General features: G+C 36.2%; 4 protein-coding genes across 8 annotated transcripts in view; all 4 read right to left on the bottom strand.

Moving 5' to 3' along the window:
* Nucleotides 1-949: 949 nt before the first annotated feature.
* The window catches only part of LOC140771950 (protein CYSTEINE-RICH TRANSMEMBRANE MODULE 9-like), a 97,977-nt gene continuing 83,821 nt past the window's right edge, over nucleotides 950-15,105 (bottom strand). The window contains exon 4 of the transcript XR_012106240.1: nucleotides 950-960. The gene's annotated coding sequence lies outside the window, so the exon portion shown is untranslated. The remainder of the gene's footprint in view (nucleotides 961-15,105) is intronic.
* Nucleotides 3,515-5,037, bottom strand: LOC140771703 (uncharacterized). 3 transcript variants are annotated; one of them, XM_073113320.1, is made up of 3 exons: nucleotides 4,498-5,037; nucleotides 3,838-4,379; nucleotides 3,515-3,742 (listed from the first exon to the last, which is right to left on the bottom strand). In XM_073113320.1, the coding sequence occupies exons 1-2, from the start codon at nucleotides 4,803-4,805 to the stop codon at nucleotides 3,866-3,868; spliced, it is 822 nt and encodes a 273-aa protein (XP_072969421.1). In that variant the 5' UTR covers nucleotides 4,806-5,037; the 3' UTR covers nucleotides 3,515-3,742; nucleotides 3,838-3,865. The 3 variants fall into 3 exon arrangements, with proteins under 3 accessions (XP_072969421.1, XP_072969422.1, XP_072969420.1); XM_073113321.1 differs by having other exon boundaries at nucleotides 3,515-3,584; XM_073113319.1 differs by lacking the exon at nucleotides 3,515-3,742 and having other exon boundaries at nucleotides 3,837-4,379; nucleotides 4,498-5,036.
* Nucleotides 6,215-11,650, bottom strand: LOC140771704 (choline-phosphate cytidylyltransferase 1-like). Of its 2 annotated transcripts, XM_073113323.1 has the most exons (9): nucleotides 10,515-11,361; nucleotides 10,302-10,411; nucleotides 9,866-9,979; nucleotides 8,649-8,744; nucleotides 8,343-8,385; nucleotides 8,068-8,223; nucleotides 7,865-7,945; nucleotides 6,674-6,772; nucleotides 6,215-6,567 (listed from the first exon to the last, which is right to left on the bottom strand). In XM_073113323.1, exons 2-9 carry the CDS (start codon nucleotides 10,307-10,309, stop codon nucleotides 6,484-6,486), a joined length of 681 nt encoding a protein of 226 aa, XP_072969424.1. In that variant the 5' UTR covers nucleotides 10,310-10,411; nucleotides 10,515-11,361; the 3' UTR covers nucleotides 6,215-6,483. The 2 variants fall into 2 exon arrangements, with proteins under 2 accessions (XP_072969424.1, XP_072969423.1); XM_073113322.1 differs by lacking the exons at nucleotides 10,302-10,411; nucleotides 10,515-11,361 and adding an exon at nucleotides 11,405-11,650.
* Nucleotides 11,780-14,604, bottom strand: LOC140771705 (small RNA-binding protein 11, chloroplastic). 2 transcript variants are annotated; one of them, XM_073113325.1, is made up of 4 exons: nucleotides 14,442-14,604; nucleotides 13,550-13,618; nucleotides 13,369-13,475; nucleotides 11,780-12,911 (listed from the first exon to the last, which is right to left on the bottom strand). In XM_073113325.1, the coding sequence occupies exons 1-4, from the start codon at nucleotides 14,569-14,571 to the stop codon at nucleotides 12,807-12,809; spliced, it is 411 nt and encodes a 136-aa protein (XP_072969426.1). In that variant the 5' UTR covers nucleotides 14,572-14,604; the 3' UTR covers nucleotides 11,780-12,806. The 2 variants fall into 2 exon arrangements, with proteins under 2 accessions (XP_072969426.1, XP_072969425.1); XM_073113324.1 differs by lacking the exon at nucleotides 11,780-12,911 and adding an exon at nucleotides 12,918-13,114.

Genomic DNA, 15,105 nt, shown 5'->3' with positions numbered 1-15,105 from the left:
TACAATATTATTTGAGGTTGAAGTTAAACCGATGATTTTCTTGGTCATAGGATTATAAAAAAAAAAGGAAAAAAATTATTCTACTCCAATAATGGAACTCAAATATTCAAAGAAGAAGGATAAAAAGTATTCTTCTTCCTTCTTTTTTTCTATCTAATGTAAAAGAAATTATTTGCCAGTGGAAATCAAGATGCATGAACTGGATAAGGAGCACATCACAAGCTTATTCTATGGTTACATCAGTAGCCCTGCTCCACCACTTCTATTCTCCAATATATATAATAATATGAAGGGGTCTTTAGATAAAAGGGGTTTAAAACTTTATGAGCTGCTCCGTAAAATTGGGATGTGAGGTTCCCAATCACATCAATAGATGAGAATTATCCAGCTGTGTCGAAGGGAAATTGGCATTTAACACCCTGCCTTTTTACTTATTTACATTTCACTATTTTATATTTATTTTACCAAATATGTATAAATAAATAACTATTTGGATTAAATTAACACTAATACTATTTAAGAGAGAGATGAGAATATCTATTCAAAAATGCCCTCATCTTCTCTGCCTTCCTTTTTTTTTTTCCCTTTAAGAAACAATGACCTTAAATCTCAAAAAGGGGACTACTTTAACTTGACCTAAATTAAAGTGAGTTCTACCTAATCTCAAATCAATGACTCACCAAATGAGCTCACATATTTGCATGAGCTTCGGTATAATTAGTTTGGGTTAGCTATTTTGAGTTGGGTTGAGTAAAGTATATTTTAACAATTTTTTTTAGTATTAAATTTAACTTTGGTAAAATATAAGGTTTGATTTGTAAATATTACAGGTATGAATGAGAAATAGGTGAAAAGACAGAGCCTTAAATGTAAATATTCCAGTGCGGAAAAGATAACGAGTCCATTCAATGGACCCTACGGTGAGTTTTACTGTGAGGGTAGACTGGTGAACAACTACAACCAACGTGCTAAAAGTACCATCAACAGCAGTGATATCAACTAACTCGCACCATCCAAAATTAGAAAAACGAAGAAGAGATTTCAATAATAATAATAATAATAATATCACAAATAAGATCGTATTAGGAACCGTCTAAGCTGAAGCAGGAGTTGGGTAGATTAGAAGTGATAGAGATCTGAGACACAAGCTTGGAAAAGAAAGAGTATTCTTTTAGAACAATATGAAAAGCAAAGGGTATATAGTACAAAACATACAGTTAGAACACTGAGGAGTGGAAGATAGGGTTGCATGCATTTGAGGCCCTTGGTTTTGGTATCTCACAGATCGGCAAAGTGACAGGAGAGTAAGTAAACGACGCTACCTTCGTAATGCATTGACCTAAAAAGAAGGCCAATTAGACTGCAGGGTGGTGCTCTGAGGACATGATATGTGGGTCAACTACAAGCCCACTATATATCCTGACCAATGTTACAACTACCATTCCACTTACTGAGTTGACCAACTCATTCATCTTTGCTTTGCTTGCTGATCCATCAGACAGTAGTCTCTGCATCTTATGCTCCAAGGAGCTTTCATTCTTAAAAGTGTCAATCTTATCATAGGCATATCTAAGGTTCATTATGAGTTTTTGACTATTTTAAGTATGTACGTCTGATTTATTTTAAAAGTTAAATATGAGACTATCTATGTTTGAAAAGAGTTGGATCCAATTATTTAAGATTTGATGTGTAAATAACTATTTGGGTAGGGCTAGATTATGATGTTGAATAAGCTCCTGAGTCTTTCTTTTTTTTTGAATAATTTTAACCGAAAAGTTTACCATGCAATCCAACCAGCACACATGGACCAATATGCAGTTGACAGAGAGCAGCAGACAAGGACCAATATGCAGTTGATCATATAATATCAGTCTTTTGCTGAGAATATTTCTTTTGGACTATTGCAAGAGATGATCTTTCAAACTATCAACAACAAGAAAATTGTCTGTGAACTATTCAACCTGAATAATGACTTCCACTATTAACACGAATCTCTCCTATGATTATTTACTTAACTTCTGGAGTAACCGAGAAAATCTGATATAGTTCATGAACTTCTTCTATGGCTCATACTACTGGATGACTCCTTCAGGTTGGTGCCCGTCTTGGCATCATTTGAGAGACTCACAGAATTGATCGCAATGAAGCAAGCCTACCTGACATTCATATCTTAGTATTTGAACTCCTATTTTGTTTCCAGAGAACTGTCGGAATGGAAACTTATTAGTCTATTACATTCCTCCTGGGAACTGAAGAAACTTTGGTCTATACTTAATACAAGAAGACATAGTTACTGAGGAAGATAGTTAATGCAAGCAAGAGGGGTTTTCTCACGCCGTCGTTGGCGGTCTGCCTCCTCTCCCCTCCACCTAGCCAGGAGAGAGATTTCGTCCCCCCTTTGGTTGGTTACTTACTCTCTCCCTCTCCTCTCCTCTTTCCTTCCCCCTCTTCTTCCCTCACAGTCGTCCGCCCCTCAACTCCTCTCTTGTTGGTGCCTCCGCCGTTGTCGTCGTCCATCCCTCCCTCAAATATTTTCCCCAATTTTTGGACACTCTGTCAACAAGAGCCATTCCTTCTCCTTCATCTTCTTCTTAGTCGGAATGCATTTTCCTTCTTGAGTTCTTAGATCACAATTCCGAGACCAGTTTGTGTCCATTGGGATTTTATGTGACGTATTATAATAATGGGTTCCCGATTGATAAGATTTGGGAATTTTCTATTGAAATTTGTCTTACAATCTTATTTTAGTTCATGGACAGAGCAACTATCAAGTTTGGTAGATGGGCCAATATAATCATCTCAATTATAACATATATTGATAGACCTTTCAAAAATTCGAATAATATCCGAATCTACTGTTATACATTGTGGAGAGGCAAATTTTGGATGGCCTGCATGCATCTTAGTAGGCAGCCATTTATTCAGTGGGTTTTATACTGAAACATTGTACATATCTGCCATTGAAAACTTAAAAAAATATCTACTCCTATTTATATTTAATTTTCAAAACATTACCAATCTAACTCTCTTTCACTGTTTTAGTCACTTAGCACTTCTTGAATCTTCTTTTCTTTCTATTCTTCATTAATATAGTAGATACATTAGAAGCTTATTGTTGAAGCATTTCCAGTTTAAAGGTCTGGAAGTAAGGGGGAATATATTTAATTATCGTACAATAACAATCTGTTGAGTTCAACCAGTCTTATCATTCATTGGATCCAACCTTAGGGAAAAAAGCTAGGACTCAATAATTGCCACCAATTGATTCAACAACACCGATAAAATGTGACAATTCCATATGCTGGGAAGGAGAAGAACAAAACCCAAATTTGGATTCCACCATTTTGATGCTCAATTACAGTCCCAATATTCTCAAGAGAGGTAATCAGTAGAATTCTGCAATAAGATTATAAATAATGCAGAGATTTTTATTTTTATTTTTTATTGAGGTATAATAACAAACACACAATCCATGTCGTCGAGGGTTTCGAGGTGTAATATTCAAAGTCATGAAGTATTCGTAGATCTCTCCAACTAGTGTGTTTGTTTCTCAAAGTTTACGATCAAGAAGCCCTTCTTGTGACCTATATATAATATCCAAGATTTGAAACATTACTGCAAGAATAATACAGCATAAAGATAGATAAGAGAAATATAGGTCAAATTGGCATAAATCATGTAACTCGTTTCTTCTTCTTATTCTTCTTCTTCTTCTTCTTCTTCTTCTTCTTCTTCTTCTTTCCTTGTAAATGATAAGTCTAAGATTTGAGTAAAATAGAACAATACTTTGTGTATATATTCACCATTCACCAAAGGATAGATACTATGCTAACTCACCTAGCAATTTACCCTTCCATTTCTGGCTCTATGAACAACCAACCAAGCCTTCGATTCTACTTGTCACCAGACTCGGCCCTTGGCGCTCCAAAGTGCCCCTCACCGCCCGGTAAAGTTCCACCCACGAGCTCGTTGCCGACGACCATGGCCCGCCCTCCGAGAGATCGCCCCAAAACGTCAAATTGGGGCTCGGCGGGCATGCCGCGACGACCAAATCCATCACGGTCGCTGGCCCCACCGGCGCCCGTGGGAAATTGACGGCCAAGTTGTCGACTTTGTGCTCGTAGATCTTCCCGTTACGGTCCAGTTTATACCTCGAAGTCCCCTGGAACCTCCCCTGCGCCTCCCACGGCACTCTCGGCACCCCTTGCAGTTCCCACCTGATCAAAATCACGTTCTCCGACGGCTGCCACACCCGGAAAATCTCCAACCCGATCTCCCGAAACAGGATCCGACCGTGAAACCGGAGAGCCCAAAAGATCAATTTGTAGTTCTCGATGCCTTGAAACGTGTTCAACGAATCGATGAACGTGATATCATCACTGCGAAGAATAGAAAACAGCATCGAAATGAAAACAAAAAAGATCAAAACTTGCGTCAGAAAGAAGTAAGATTTGCACTCCGACTCCAAATTGGCGAATTGGGTATTGAGGTTTCGACCGGTAGATGTCGTAATTGAGGTCCTGGGAGAAGAGATTGGGCAAATCGTCTCGGAGTGTGCGGACCGCAACGCCGAGGTTGAGGTAAAAATCATCCTTTTGCTTCTTGGTCTCTTCCTTCTTGGTTCTACTACCGGCGTCGATTTGGTGCAAAGCGGGAGGCTTCTCTCGTAACACGTCACGGGCGAGGAGGGCGGAGGAGGAGGAGGAGGAGAGAAGGAGGGGCTTTGTGGAGGCATTTGGGGAAAGTTTTGGGTGAGGAGGTAGCAGGGGAGGAGGGGCCGAGAGTTTGGGAAGGAAGAAAGCCATCTTCTTGCCTTTTGCCCCCCTTTTATTTTCCCTTTATTTTCTCTTTCCCCCTCTTCTACCCAGAGGCTTCTGCTTCCATGGCTGAGAAGAAAGAGAGAGAGAGAGAGAGAGAGAGAGAATGAGAGACGAGGGAGAGTTTAGTGGTTTGAAACGTTGCAACGAGTCTGTGTAGAAGAAGTTTGGATGATTCAGAGGTGTTGAATGGTCATACTAGATTTTGGATGGTTATGATGATATTTGTTATGCAGAGATGGGGGGTGTCGAGTATCGTCTAGTCTAACGCGAGCTACCTCCGCCTTGTTCGTTCCGGTTCCAGTTCCCGAGCCAGAGCCAGAGGTCATTTGCATATAAAGAAGTCTTTTAATCTTTAAAATAGTACAAATATGTTCTTGTGCGCACTTATTTTTGTATAAAGATTTATATTTAATATAAAAAATAAACACATTTAGTTTTAATAGCTCAATCTTAATTATTACTATAATTTGAGAATTGTTCCAGTGTTTCACTCGAATTAAATTTATCCAATCGTGAGTCAAACTTAAAAAGCTAGCTGAAATCTGAGCTCGTATTCAGTGAGAAAACGAGAAAAAGATTTCGTGTCAACTCGGTGTTAGGTTCATTTAGCTTGGCAAGTTAAGTCAAGCTCAATCAGAGAGCTCAGTTTAATTAGCTAGAGTTAAACTAATAAATTTATAGAATTAAAAATCCAACTATTAGACATAAATCTAATGAGTAGAATATTTATTAACTAGTAATTAATTTTCAATCGTTAGAAAAATTGAATATGAAAGCCAAGATTTGTAGATATATTTGAGCTAATGGAACACAGCTCGTTAATATTTCGAGCTCAGAGCGATTCCAAATAAAATTTATCTTGTAATCTAGACCTTGGAGTAAGCATTAATTCTTCCATGGCCCTTAGACAAGGGCTAGTAACAGAATGAATTGTTATTTTAAACAGTGATTTATGCCTTCTAAAGATTTTATAGTTAAAAGACAGCATAAATCACTGATTAAATATAATCTGCTAAAAAATTAAATCACTGTTTAAAAGACAAAAACAGAACTACATAGTTTCTAGATTACAAGATAAACACCACCACATGGTTAAAAGACAAAAACAAGATAATCTGCTTAAAAATAAAAATAAAACACAATTTTCAAACATCTCAAAGATTCCTTACCTTCATATGTGAAAAACATTTTACAGATGAAAAGTTTCATTTAGTTGATGCAGAACAACTTCTTGCCGTCATGAAGACAAAATATAGTTTTTCCGACATCTTAGAGCTTCCCTACCTCCACCTTTAGAAGGCCATTGTTTAAAAGAAAGACAGCATTACTCATGTTTTTGTCATCACGGAAAATGGGGACCTAATACAGTTAATAAGACCAAAACCCAAAACATCTCAGGATATATGCAGTCAAATTGATAAATTCGAATCAATTATTGTTGTTATGTAATTACATGTTTAACAAATGCATGTCGAAATAAACCAAACACCACAAGGGAATAAGATGACCTTTCCCTGTAAAGCGGTAAAAAATCAGATTGATGACGAAGTAGATGATAAGTGGAACAGGCTATGTGGGATTGTTTTAGTTATTTGTCTGCAACTTGTTTGCTACATCGCATTCGCACACCATAATTTGCATGCAGATAGATTGCAAAATTTGGCTACTCATCCTCATACTGCAACAAACTAAAATCCCTTGATTGTGCCCTAAGACTCTCCTGGATTCGCTCTTTGATGGCTGTCCCCTGACGTATTGAAAAAAATAAATATAAATACATATATGTTTAGCATACATAATGTATAAGGCAATTAGCAATTATATCAGGAAAGGGAGTATGGTTTCTTAATCACCATTGAATGGCATCCCTCCTCGAATTTTTCAAGAAAACCAGCAACCCAGCGATCTGCATTCTCCACCCACTCCTCCTGAAGTTTTGCAACTGTATTTAACTGCACAAGTCAAAAGTGCATAATGAACATGGATAGAAGTCGAAACCTTTAAGAAAATAAATTGGAAAAATATCAATGATTACTGAAACCATCAAAGGGAAAGGCAACTAAACAGATGGAATACAGAATTTCTTTTCCTTTTCTTATAGCATAAAGTCTGTACAGGTCTATGCCCACGTTCTCTAAGACCTAACATTTTGATTATACAGTTGACATCAAAAACATCAGATTCGCTCTCATCACAGTTGGAAGCATAGAACAACTTAGTAAATGTTACAATTTTCAAGTATTATAGTATATTAGGTCTTGTTTGATTTAAAACTAAGCCCCGAGCTCGATTAGTTAGTCTTTCTTAGTCTTGATTTTTTGAAGAATAAACTTAATTATATAAAAAAAAAAGATAAAAAGATATTTGCTTATTGAACTAGTTTAGGGGTCCCTAAGCGAGTTCAAAAGGTGTCTCTAAACTCAAAGCAAAACATGGCCTTAGTCTCTTCCATTGGATTGGATTATTACTTATTAGCCACTTGATATTAGTCAAATCAGGAAGCTGAACCAGAAACCAAGTGAACCATTGAAGAGTATCATTAAACCAGCAACGGACTTGTCTCATTTCTACAAGCATATCCTTATCCTTTACAAGAAGGCTAGGTAGTGTACATGTTCTTAAACTGTATTCCATTTGCCTACAGGAATATCTAATTGAATTTGCAAAGAAAAAAACAATCAAATTGAGGCTATCATCTAAGTAATGGTGTCCTAGAACCCTGAAAATTGTACGTTAGAAAAAATATATAAGAACCCTCCTTCAAACTGTTTGGAAAGCTGAAATTAGGTCTACACCCTCCTCTCTATACCAAGAAACCGAAAGAAGACAATGTCGATTACATTCATGTTAACTTTGTCTATCTTCAAGTGATATGCTACTCAAGCAGCTACCTTACAACAAAGGGGAAAATAGAATGAATAATAAATTAGGAAAATATGCTTCAAATGCTTGCACAATGCATCATCAATAAATTACTTCCCTTCTCTGTTCCAACATTTGTTTGGTTCTCATATAAACTAAGATATTCTAGTTGTACAAAGTACCTTCTCGCCCACTTTTTCTTGTTGCTGCTTCACTTTGTCCTGCAGGTTCTTTATCCCCATGTTTACTATCAACCGTTTTTCCTGGCAAGATAACAAACAAAAGGTAAGTTGCCCAACTCCAAAAGTCTGCCAAAATAGTCCAACAGAGGCAGCATATTAGAATTCCTATTTATAGCACGCATACAAAACATCTTATTACATACTTTAATGTAGCTGACACCAAGTTCTTTCCTAGTATATCCCCGTGCCAAGTTGCGCATTACATATTCGTTGTAATCTTTGACAATCCTCATTATAATATCAGATGTTGATATCCCATCTGTGCGTTTTGTTTCCTTGAACTTACCAATGGCTTTGACCTGAAAGCACATAAGGTACTTTAATTGATTGGTGCAAAAAATAAAGGACGAGCAGTTCTGGATTTGAGAAATATTGACTGACAGCAGACGTATGACGTAAAGAAGCAATTTGCACTCACAAATTCATATACATCCGTGCCAGCTCCACTTGTATCAGTATATCTATGTAGATGTGATAGGAAGAAAAATAAAAAGTTTGAATTCTTATTAAACAAGGATTGACAAAACTAATAAACTGATTAATATAAAATTCACATGCATTCAGACCAAGCAAATAAGGCTCATATACATGTATACACAGATATATTTTTCTAAAGCTTCGAGAAAAAAGTCAAATTCTGCATGCATTTGACATGCAAAATACATGTATCAGTAATATAATTGACAAAACAAATAGATAAAGCATTTGGGTTAGGATAACTTACGGAAGAGAGTCATGTGCAACAAAATCGATCTTGTGCTTCTCAAGGAACTCTTTTGTGATAACCCAAGGAGCATCAGGAATAACTTCATCGACCCATCTAACAAGGTAAAAGACAAGCCTTGAGTAAAACTACGAATTCATTGAGATTTTCAATTATATATGCTCTTATTAGTTCAAATTTAAAAGATAAGGGTTTCCCAAGGGATTGTTGAGAAATGGTCAATTAGAATCATTCTCTTTTCTCATTTTCATCATAACTTTGGATCTATGTGAATCCACGCATTAAAATTGAAAGGTAAACCACTGCAAAGTAGAAAATGCTAATGGAACTTTCAGACCATTCTAGATTCCAGGCCCACAAGAATTACTATCATAATTAGAATAGAAAAGCATAGTATTCTCAAATAATCGTGGTTGAATTTGCGTTTCTTCTTTTATGATTTTTGGTTTCGTTTCTATTGCTCAAGTTCTCAGTTTCATCTGATCAATGCCATTGGTTATATAGATGTTTGTCGATGCAAAAATAGTAAAAGGTAACGAAAGTGACTAGCTATCTAAACACTTATGAGATCACACATAATACAACCTGTAATATCTGTCTGCATACGCAGTACCTTGGCTTCCCTCATACTGTGGCCTGATCCTAGAACAATGCAAGAACTAAAATAATAGACTAGAGTTATCAAGCAAAGGGAACTTCAATCACCAGACAAACTCTTATATTCCTGTCAAGATAATGAAGCTTCATTCATCAAGAAAATATTTCACATAAACCACGAAGTCCAACCAAAATATTATACTGTATCACAGTGCAAAGCTAGGCAATATAGCATAAGCAATCTAAATATTCAACAGATACAAAATGGTTATTAAATGTGAGACTTTACTACTAAGTTCACCTACTTTCCAGTGGCGAGAAATGTGAAAACAGTGAAAGTCATAGATTAGAATTATTCTGTCATCAGTTACTCCTAGAAATAACCATCCAACCAAGTCTCCAAAGATAAATATTTGATGGTTCAACAATAATTACAAGCACAAGATGACTTTGAAGTTGGAAACTATGAAATCATTTTCCCATAAGAAGTTAGTTACATTATGAAAGCAATGAAGACATTAACAAAATGAGAAAAGCACTCGTTATACAGACCTTCATAGTGCAAGAGAATCAACAAATAGTAGTTTTAGAAAGCAAAAAAAAAGGGTCAAATAAAGTACTTGCAATGACGAAGAGATTCATAGCGCTCTACATCGGTCATAACAGTCTTCCCTTTGTATTTGTGTGTCAGTTCATCATTGCAGCATCCAACAAGAAGGTATGTGTTTGGAAACCTGTATCACAAGAAGCATAATCTCAGATTCACTTATTTCACATGACTAAAGGTAATGCTAATCTTACTACAAGAAGCAGAACCTAGCATATGAGTTCCTTAAACAAACAAGCATGTGCCAAAAGCCAGAAACAGCCAGCGCATTAACATTGCTGTCCATATGGATATTAAGGAAAGATTTATCCACCATTTTCTCAATTTCATGTTCTGGAATATGGGGAATTTACGTTTCTTACATAATATTATATATGTAATCCTTCTAAATTTTCTAAACTCAACATACCCCATAACTTAAAGCTCACATTATTGTTGTGAATAACCACCTTATCATCAACTGCTAAAATACTTTCTCTATCCTCTTTAGATAGTATCCTGCTCCCTGACACCACCGCTTTGATCTAAAAATTTCAGCCACAAATAGGCTCTGCACTTCCTAATATAAATCAAGTACCCTATGTTAATTGCAACAATTACTTCAAGGAGTTTCTATTACCTATAATGACCAAATATACAGGATATAATTGAAGAAAGCTGACCTCACATAAATAAAATCCTCTTTAGTTAGAGCTGCTGAGCCTTGTTCACTGGTTTGGTCATTTGCTGTATATGCATATAATCACGAGATACAATTTTTTCACATATATATGAGACACCTCATTAGACCATGATTCCAAGCACAAAATCTAAGACATGGAATAGATGCACCACAAACCTAATGTGTCAACAAAAAAAGAAAATAGAGTAACTTACAATACATATCTTGTTTTCTTAAGGTGTGTAACTAAACACAAACTAAACACAACAACACCATGTTATAACTGAAGATCCTCTCATGTAACAACAGTTAAAATGGTAAGAAGCAAGTCCACATCACTAAAATTCATCTTCATGTCCCTCATCTTTCTCTTTTTTTATAATCAACTTTTTTCTATCTTCCTCCTACCTTCTCATTTTTGACCCTCTGCTAATCTCATAGCCAACATTTCTCTGTACATAAGATTAAAATTTATGAACTACCTTTATATGAATACATCTACGGATCCCAGACCCAATCAATAAATTGGCCTAGAAACACCTGAATTCAAGAAATTTGGACCTTTGTTTCCCCACTGCACTTCGATCCGACCAGAGGTTTCCTAATTTATTCAACTCATGTAATGATATAAACAATCGACATGACCTAATCTATATGATTAGGTATCAGTGACACCAAGAAATAAAATCCATATCAATACGAAACTAATAAGTTTAAACGAGAAGTTCAAAAATAGAAAGAAGACCCAATTCGGGAGTCAACTTTCCGGTCGAGAACGAAGCAATCATATGCAATAACATGTCAGAAGCGAAAAGAACCCAACCGAGAAACGCGAAAACAAAAGAAAGGAATCGACGGGGATGTGAAAAAAAGAGGGTTTCATCGGATTACAGTTTCTTGGCTTGCTCGAGAGATCTGGCGTGGCCGAAGTGGAAGAGATCATAGATTCCATCCGCGTAGACTCGGACCGGCCTATCCGGATTTCCTTCTACCTCCTTCTCGGGCTTCGTGTCCGCCATTGGAGTTGGAGATCGCGAGCTACGCCGAGGCGAAAATCGTGTGAGAGCGAGAGAGAGAACGCGGGGTTAAATGGCAAAATGCGAAAAGTGCTGCCTTTTCTTCTCTTTCTTTCTTTTATTTTTAATTTTTATTTTATTAAACCTTTTCTCTCTTTTACTTCTCTTGCTACGTGTTTTGCATATGACCACCTATATTATATTTTATTGTCGAAGCTCTCTCTATATTTGCAAATAGAATCCTTCCTTCACTTAATATTTGTAAGAACAAGCATTTCCTCAGTCATTGTTTAAAAAATATGTCTGTTTTATTTCTTTGACTACATACTCTTAAAATGATTTCTTGTATAAATAGAAAAGGAGGGAAGAAGAAAAAGCACGGCACATTGTGAACTTTCTTATGAACTAATTGGAGGAAATTTTAATAAATATACCTACAAAAGGAGAAGGCTTCTCACAAAGAAAACTATAATGTAGGAAAAAAAGAAAGAAAGAAAGAAAGAAAAGGTCTCAATCTGCATAAGTGATTGTGGAATTGAACTGTTCACATTTTGGTCATGTCCATCAAATCCGACTCTATACCAAGTCTATGAATGCTCAAATATCATATATCCCTCTTATCTCTCTTATTCTGTCAAGTTCATTATGAACAAACTTTCTTGATATAAAGATGGAAGTAGTAAACTGATCATTGAAAACACACTGAAATAAGTAGCAAGATAAGATTCATATATCACGGGATATAATGGAGTGATAGTTATTCAGATTAAACACTACTAATTTGGTGTTTCGATCAATACTAATAGCAGGGTGAAGAAGAACTGAAGAACAGGAATTGCATGCCTCCAAACTAAGCAATAGCAGCCAAAATAAGCAATTTGATAGCAACAGTTACATAAGATGGATTAATAGTATGTGTACACAGTGTATCAAAAGAGGTATATAAATATTCATGTACATGCACAATACTTGACAAATTATAGAAAGATTAATTGGCATCAGCACTACAGTCGCATTTTTGTGCCTCTAGAAAGATATCTACAATTGATGAGTGAAGGAAGTACAAAAGGCAACTATCTTGATCTATGCTTCATTAGGGTGGCAGTTGACACCGCATTGTTAGATGCTAAGGTCACTTTATGGATCATAAGGAGCTCAGAGAAACGAAGTTGTCATCCTTGGAGCAAGCAAACAATATAGCATTTTTAATTTTCTCGAAACAATCAGGGCTAAATGAAATCTTCCCCATCTGTGGATCCTCCTTAAGAGATCAGCTTCTATATATTCTGTTGCGAAGGAGGACCCGATGTAATTGGATAAGCAGCAAATCCATTTTTAATGGGCTTAGCAATCTCAGCATAAATAGTCCTACCATCGATCCTCTGGAAAGGAAAAGAAGAGCAATGAGTTATGTCGGGCGATTAGAAACTGGACAAGGAAAAGGAATCAGCTACAAGAATGAATCGTGAGGACAATAATTAGTGTGCTTGCACGCAATGGCATCTGATAACTCTGCGGAACTACCCCAGCAGCACGTTATTGAAGTATGGAAGCAACACATCAGCAGATATATAGTAGAAAATGCCTACATGTTCAGGGGAGAAAGTAAAGTTGGCAGTAGCAAATATGATGTACGAAAGAAGACTTCTACGAGCTACCCAATTACTAAAACCTCCAGAAATCAAAGACTTGTATATCCAAGTCATCGTAATGTTCGTTATTAGAACTACAAGGTTGTCGGCCGATTAGAAACTAGACAAGGACAAATGTTTAGACCTGCATCTTTCTTGGTTTCATGAAAGATCAAGAAGAAAAAAAGAAAAGTTTGAGATATTACACCTTTTGATCCATTTGCTCCAATGCTAACACAGCATGATCTTGAGAAGAATACTGAATAAACGCATAGCCTTTTGATCTCTTTGACTGTTCATGTTTAGCAAGTTTAACTGCCAAAACAGGTAAATATTAACTCCAATGATTCTGATGACCTCATTCTGGGAAACAAAATAGAGAAAGTTACCCTCTACAATCTGCCCAAACTTTGAAAACAGTTTGATGAGAGTGGCTTCGCCTGTAGAATATGGCAGATCTGTAGAGCAATAAGAAAAATACAAGACAGTAGGAGATGAGTATAATAGCAAAATTGAAGAATGACTCTCAGAAGACAGCAAAGAACTCCATGGAACTCAATTAATATTTTCCATGCGATTCTATGCTCAATATTCTGTGGTTTACACATAAATGGTATCTGGAGATAATAGCATGAGCTTACAATGTCTATCAGATTCAGTTTGTTTGAAAGTTTAATGATATTTTTTCCTTAAACTCTTCAACTTTTAAGGTCATTAAAATAAAATCCAAGTTAAAATTTCGGTAATGATGTTATCAATCAAATTATAAGGAAAACTGAAAGGAAGCTGTTACGACAAGGTGGTGAATCTTGGAAGACAGTAATCAAGACAGAATTCTTATCATGTTTCAATGTCTCATAAAACTATAGAAGTGTCTTGGCACTCGAAACTCCTAGCATAAATTGATTAAAGCTTTTTCATTTTTCATTTCTAGTAGTCTAAAGATAGAGGATCAAAAGTGCCAGTCTCTAAACTGTAAATTTAGCACTATAACCTTCCACTGAATACTAAAACTAAACTCACTTTCTGGACCTATCATCTATTAATTAACAGAAGAAAAGAAAATCCAACAATCTCCCTGCCACATCTCAACAAATCCATCTTAAATTTCCCCGAAATAATCCAGCAAAAAGGTATTGTTTGAACAATAACACAAAAGGAAGAAATGGGTCCCTCTGAAATATACAAAAATTGAGAAAGAAGGAAACAACGAAAAGATGGACATAAATCGCAGTAAAACGTAGTGATTTGAAGCAAAGAAAATAAGGGCATGCGGCTCACTTCGGACAAAGACTCTGCTCCCGGGAGGAAGATCCGGATACCAATCCATTAAGTTCCTCGCATTCCGCTTGGTAGAAGAAGAAGAAGAAGAATAAGGCGAAGCCAAGATCAATGGCGATATCGAGCCCATACCAGGGAAGCGAAGCGAATCGAAGTCACAGAGGTGAGGATATGGAGAAGAAAAGATAGAATTCGGATTCGGGTAAGAGTCCATTAAATAGCTGCCTATCCGTATACGTAGGCCCTAGCAGCCTGGGCCTAAATGATTTGGGCCGGATCTGGATTCCTAATTGTTTAACTTAAGGCCCAAATGGCTATTTTGATATTGGGCCCATTAACTATTTAACACCTCCGAAATGTATGTCTATATTGGTCTCTAGGGATTATTTTACCTTTATTTTAGAGGAAATAAAATAGAAAAAAATTGATAGAGGTGTTACAATAAATAAATAAATAAAGGTTTATATGAAAAAATAAACTAATAGACATAACAATTGGCTTTGGAGGCGTGAAAAAAGAAGCACTCAATTATCCTAGCACTCATATCCCTATGCTTCCATGTGAAGGAAGAAGTAACTAAGTAATTAATCTTTTTATCATTGCATTCATGTATATATATATATATATATATATATATTAAAATGTTTGCTGCATTCATCTTGAG

The sequence above is a fragment of the Typha angustifolia genome, chromosome 12 (genome assembly GCF_048772165.1).
Source record: "Typha angustifolia cultivar Huaian chromosome 12, ASM4877216v1, whole genome shotgun sequence".
NCBI lineage: Eukaryota > Viridiplantae > Streptophyta > Magnoliopsida > Poales > Typhaceae > Typha > Typha angustifolia.
The sequence above is the reverse complement of the archived record's forward strand: the minus strand, read 5'-3'. Positions and strand labels throughout refer to the sequence as shown.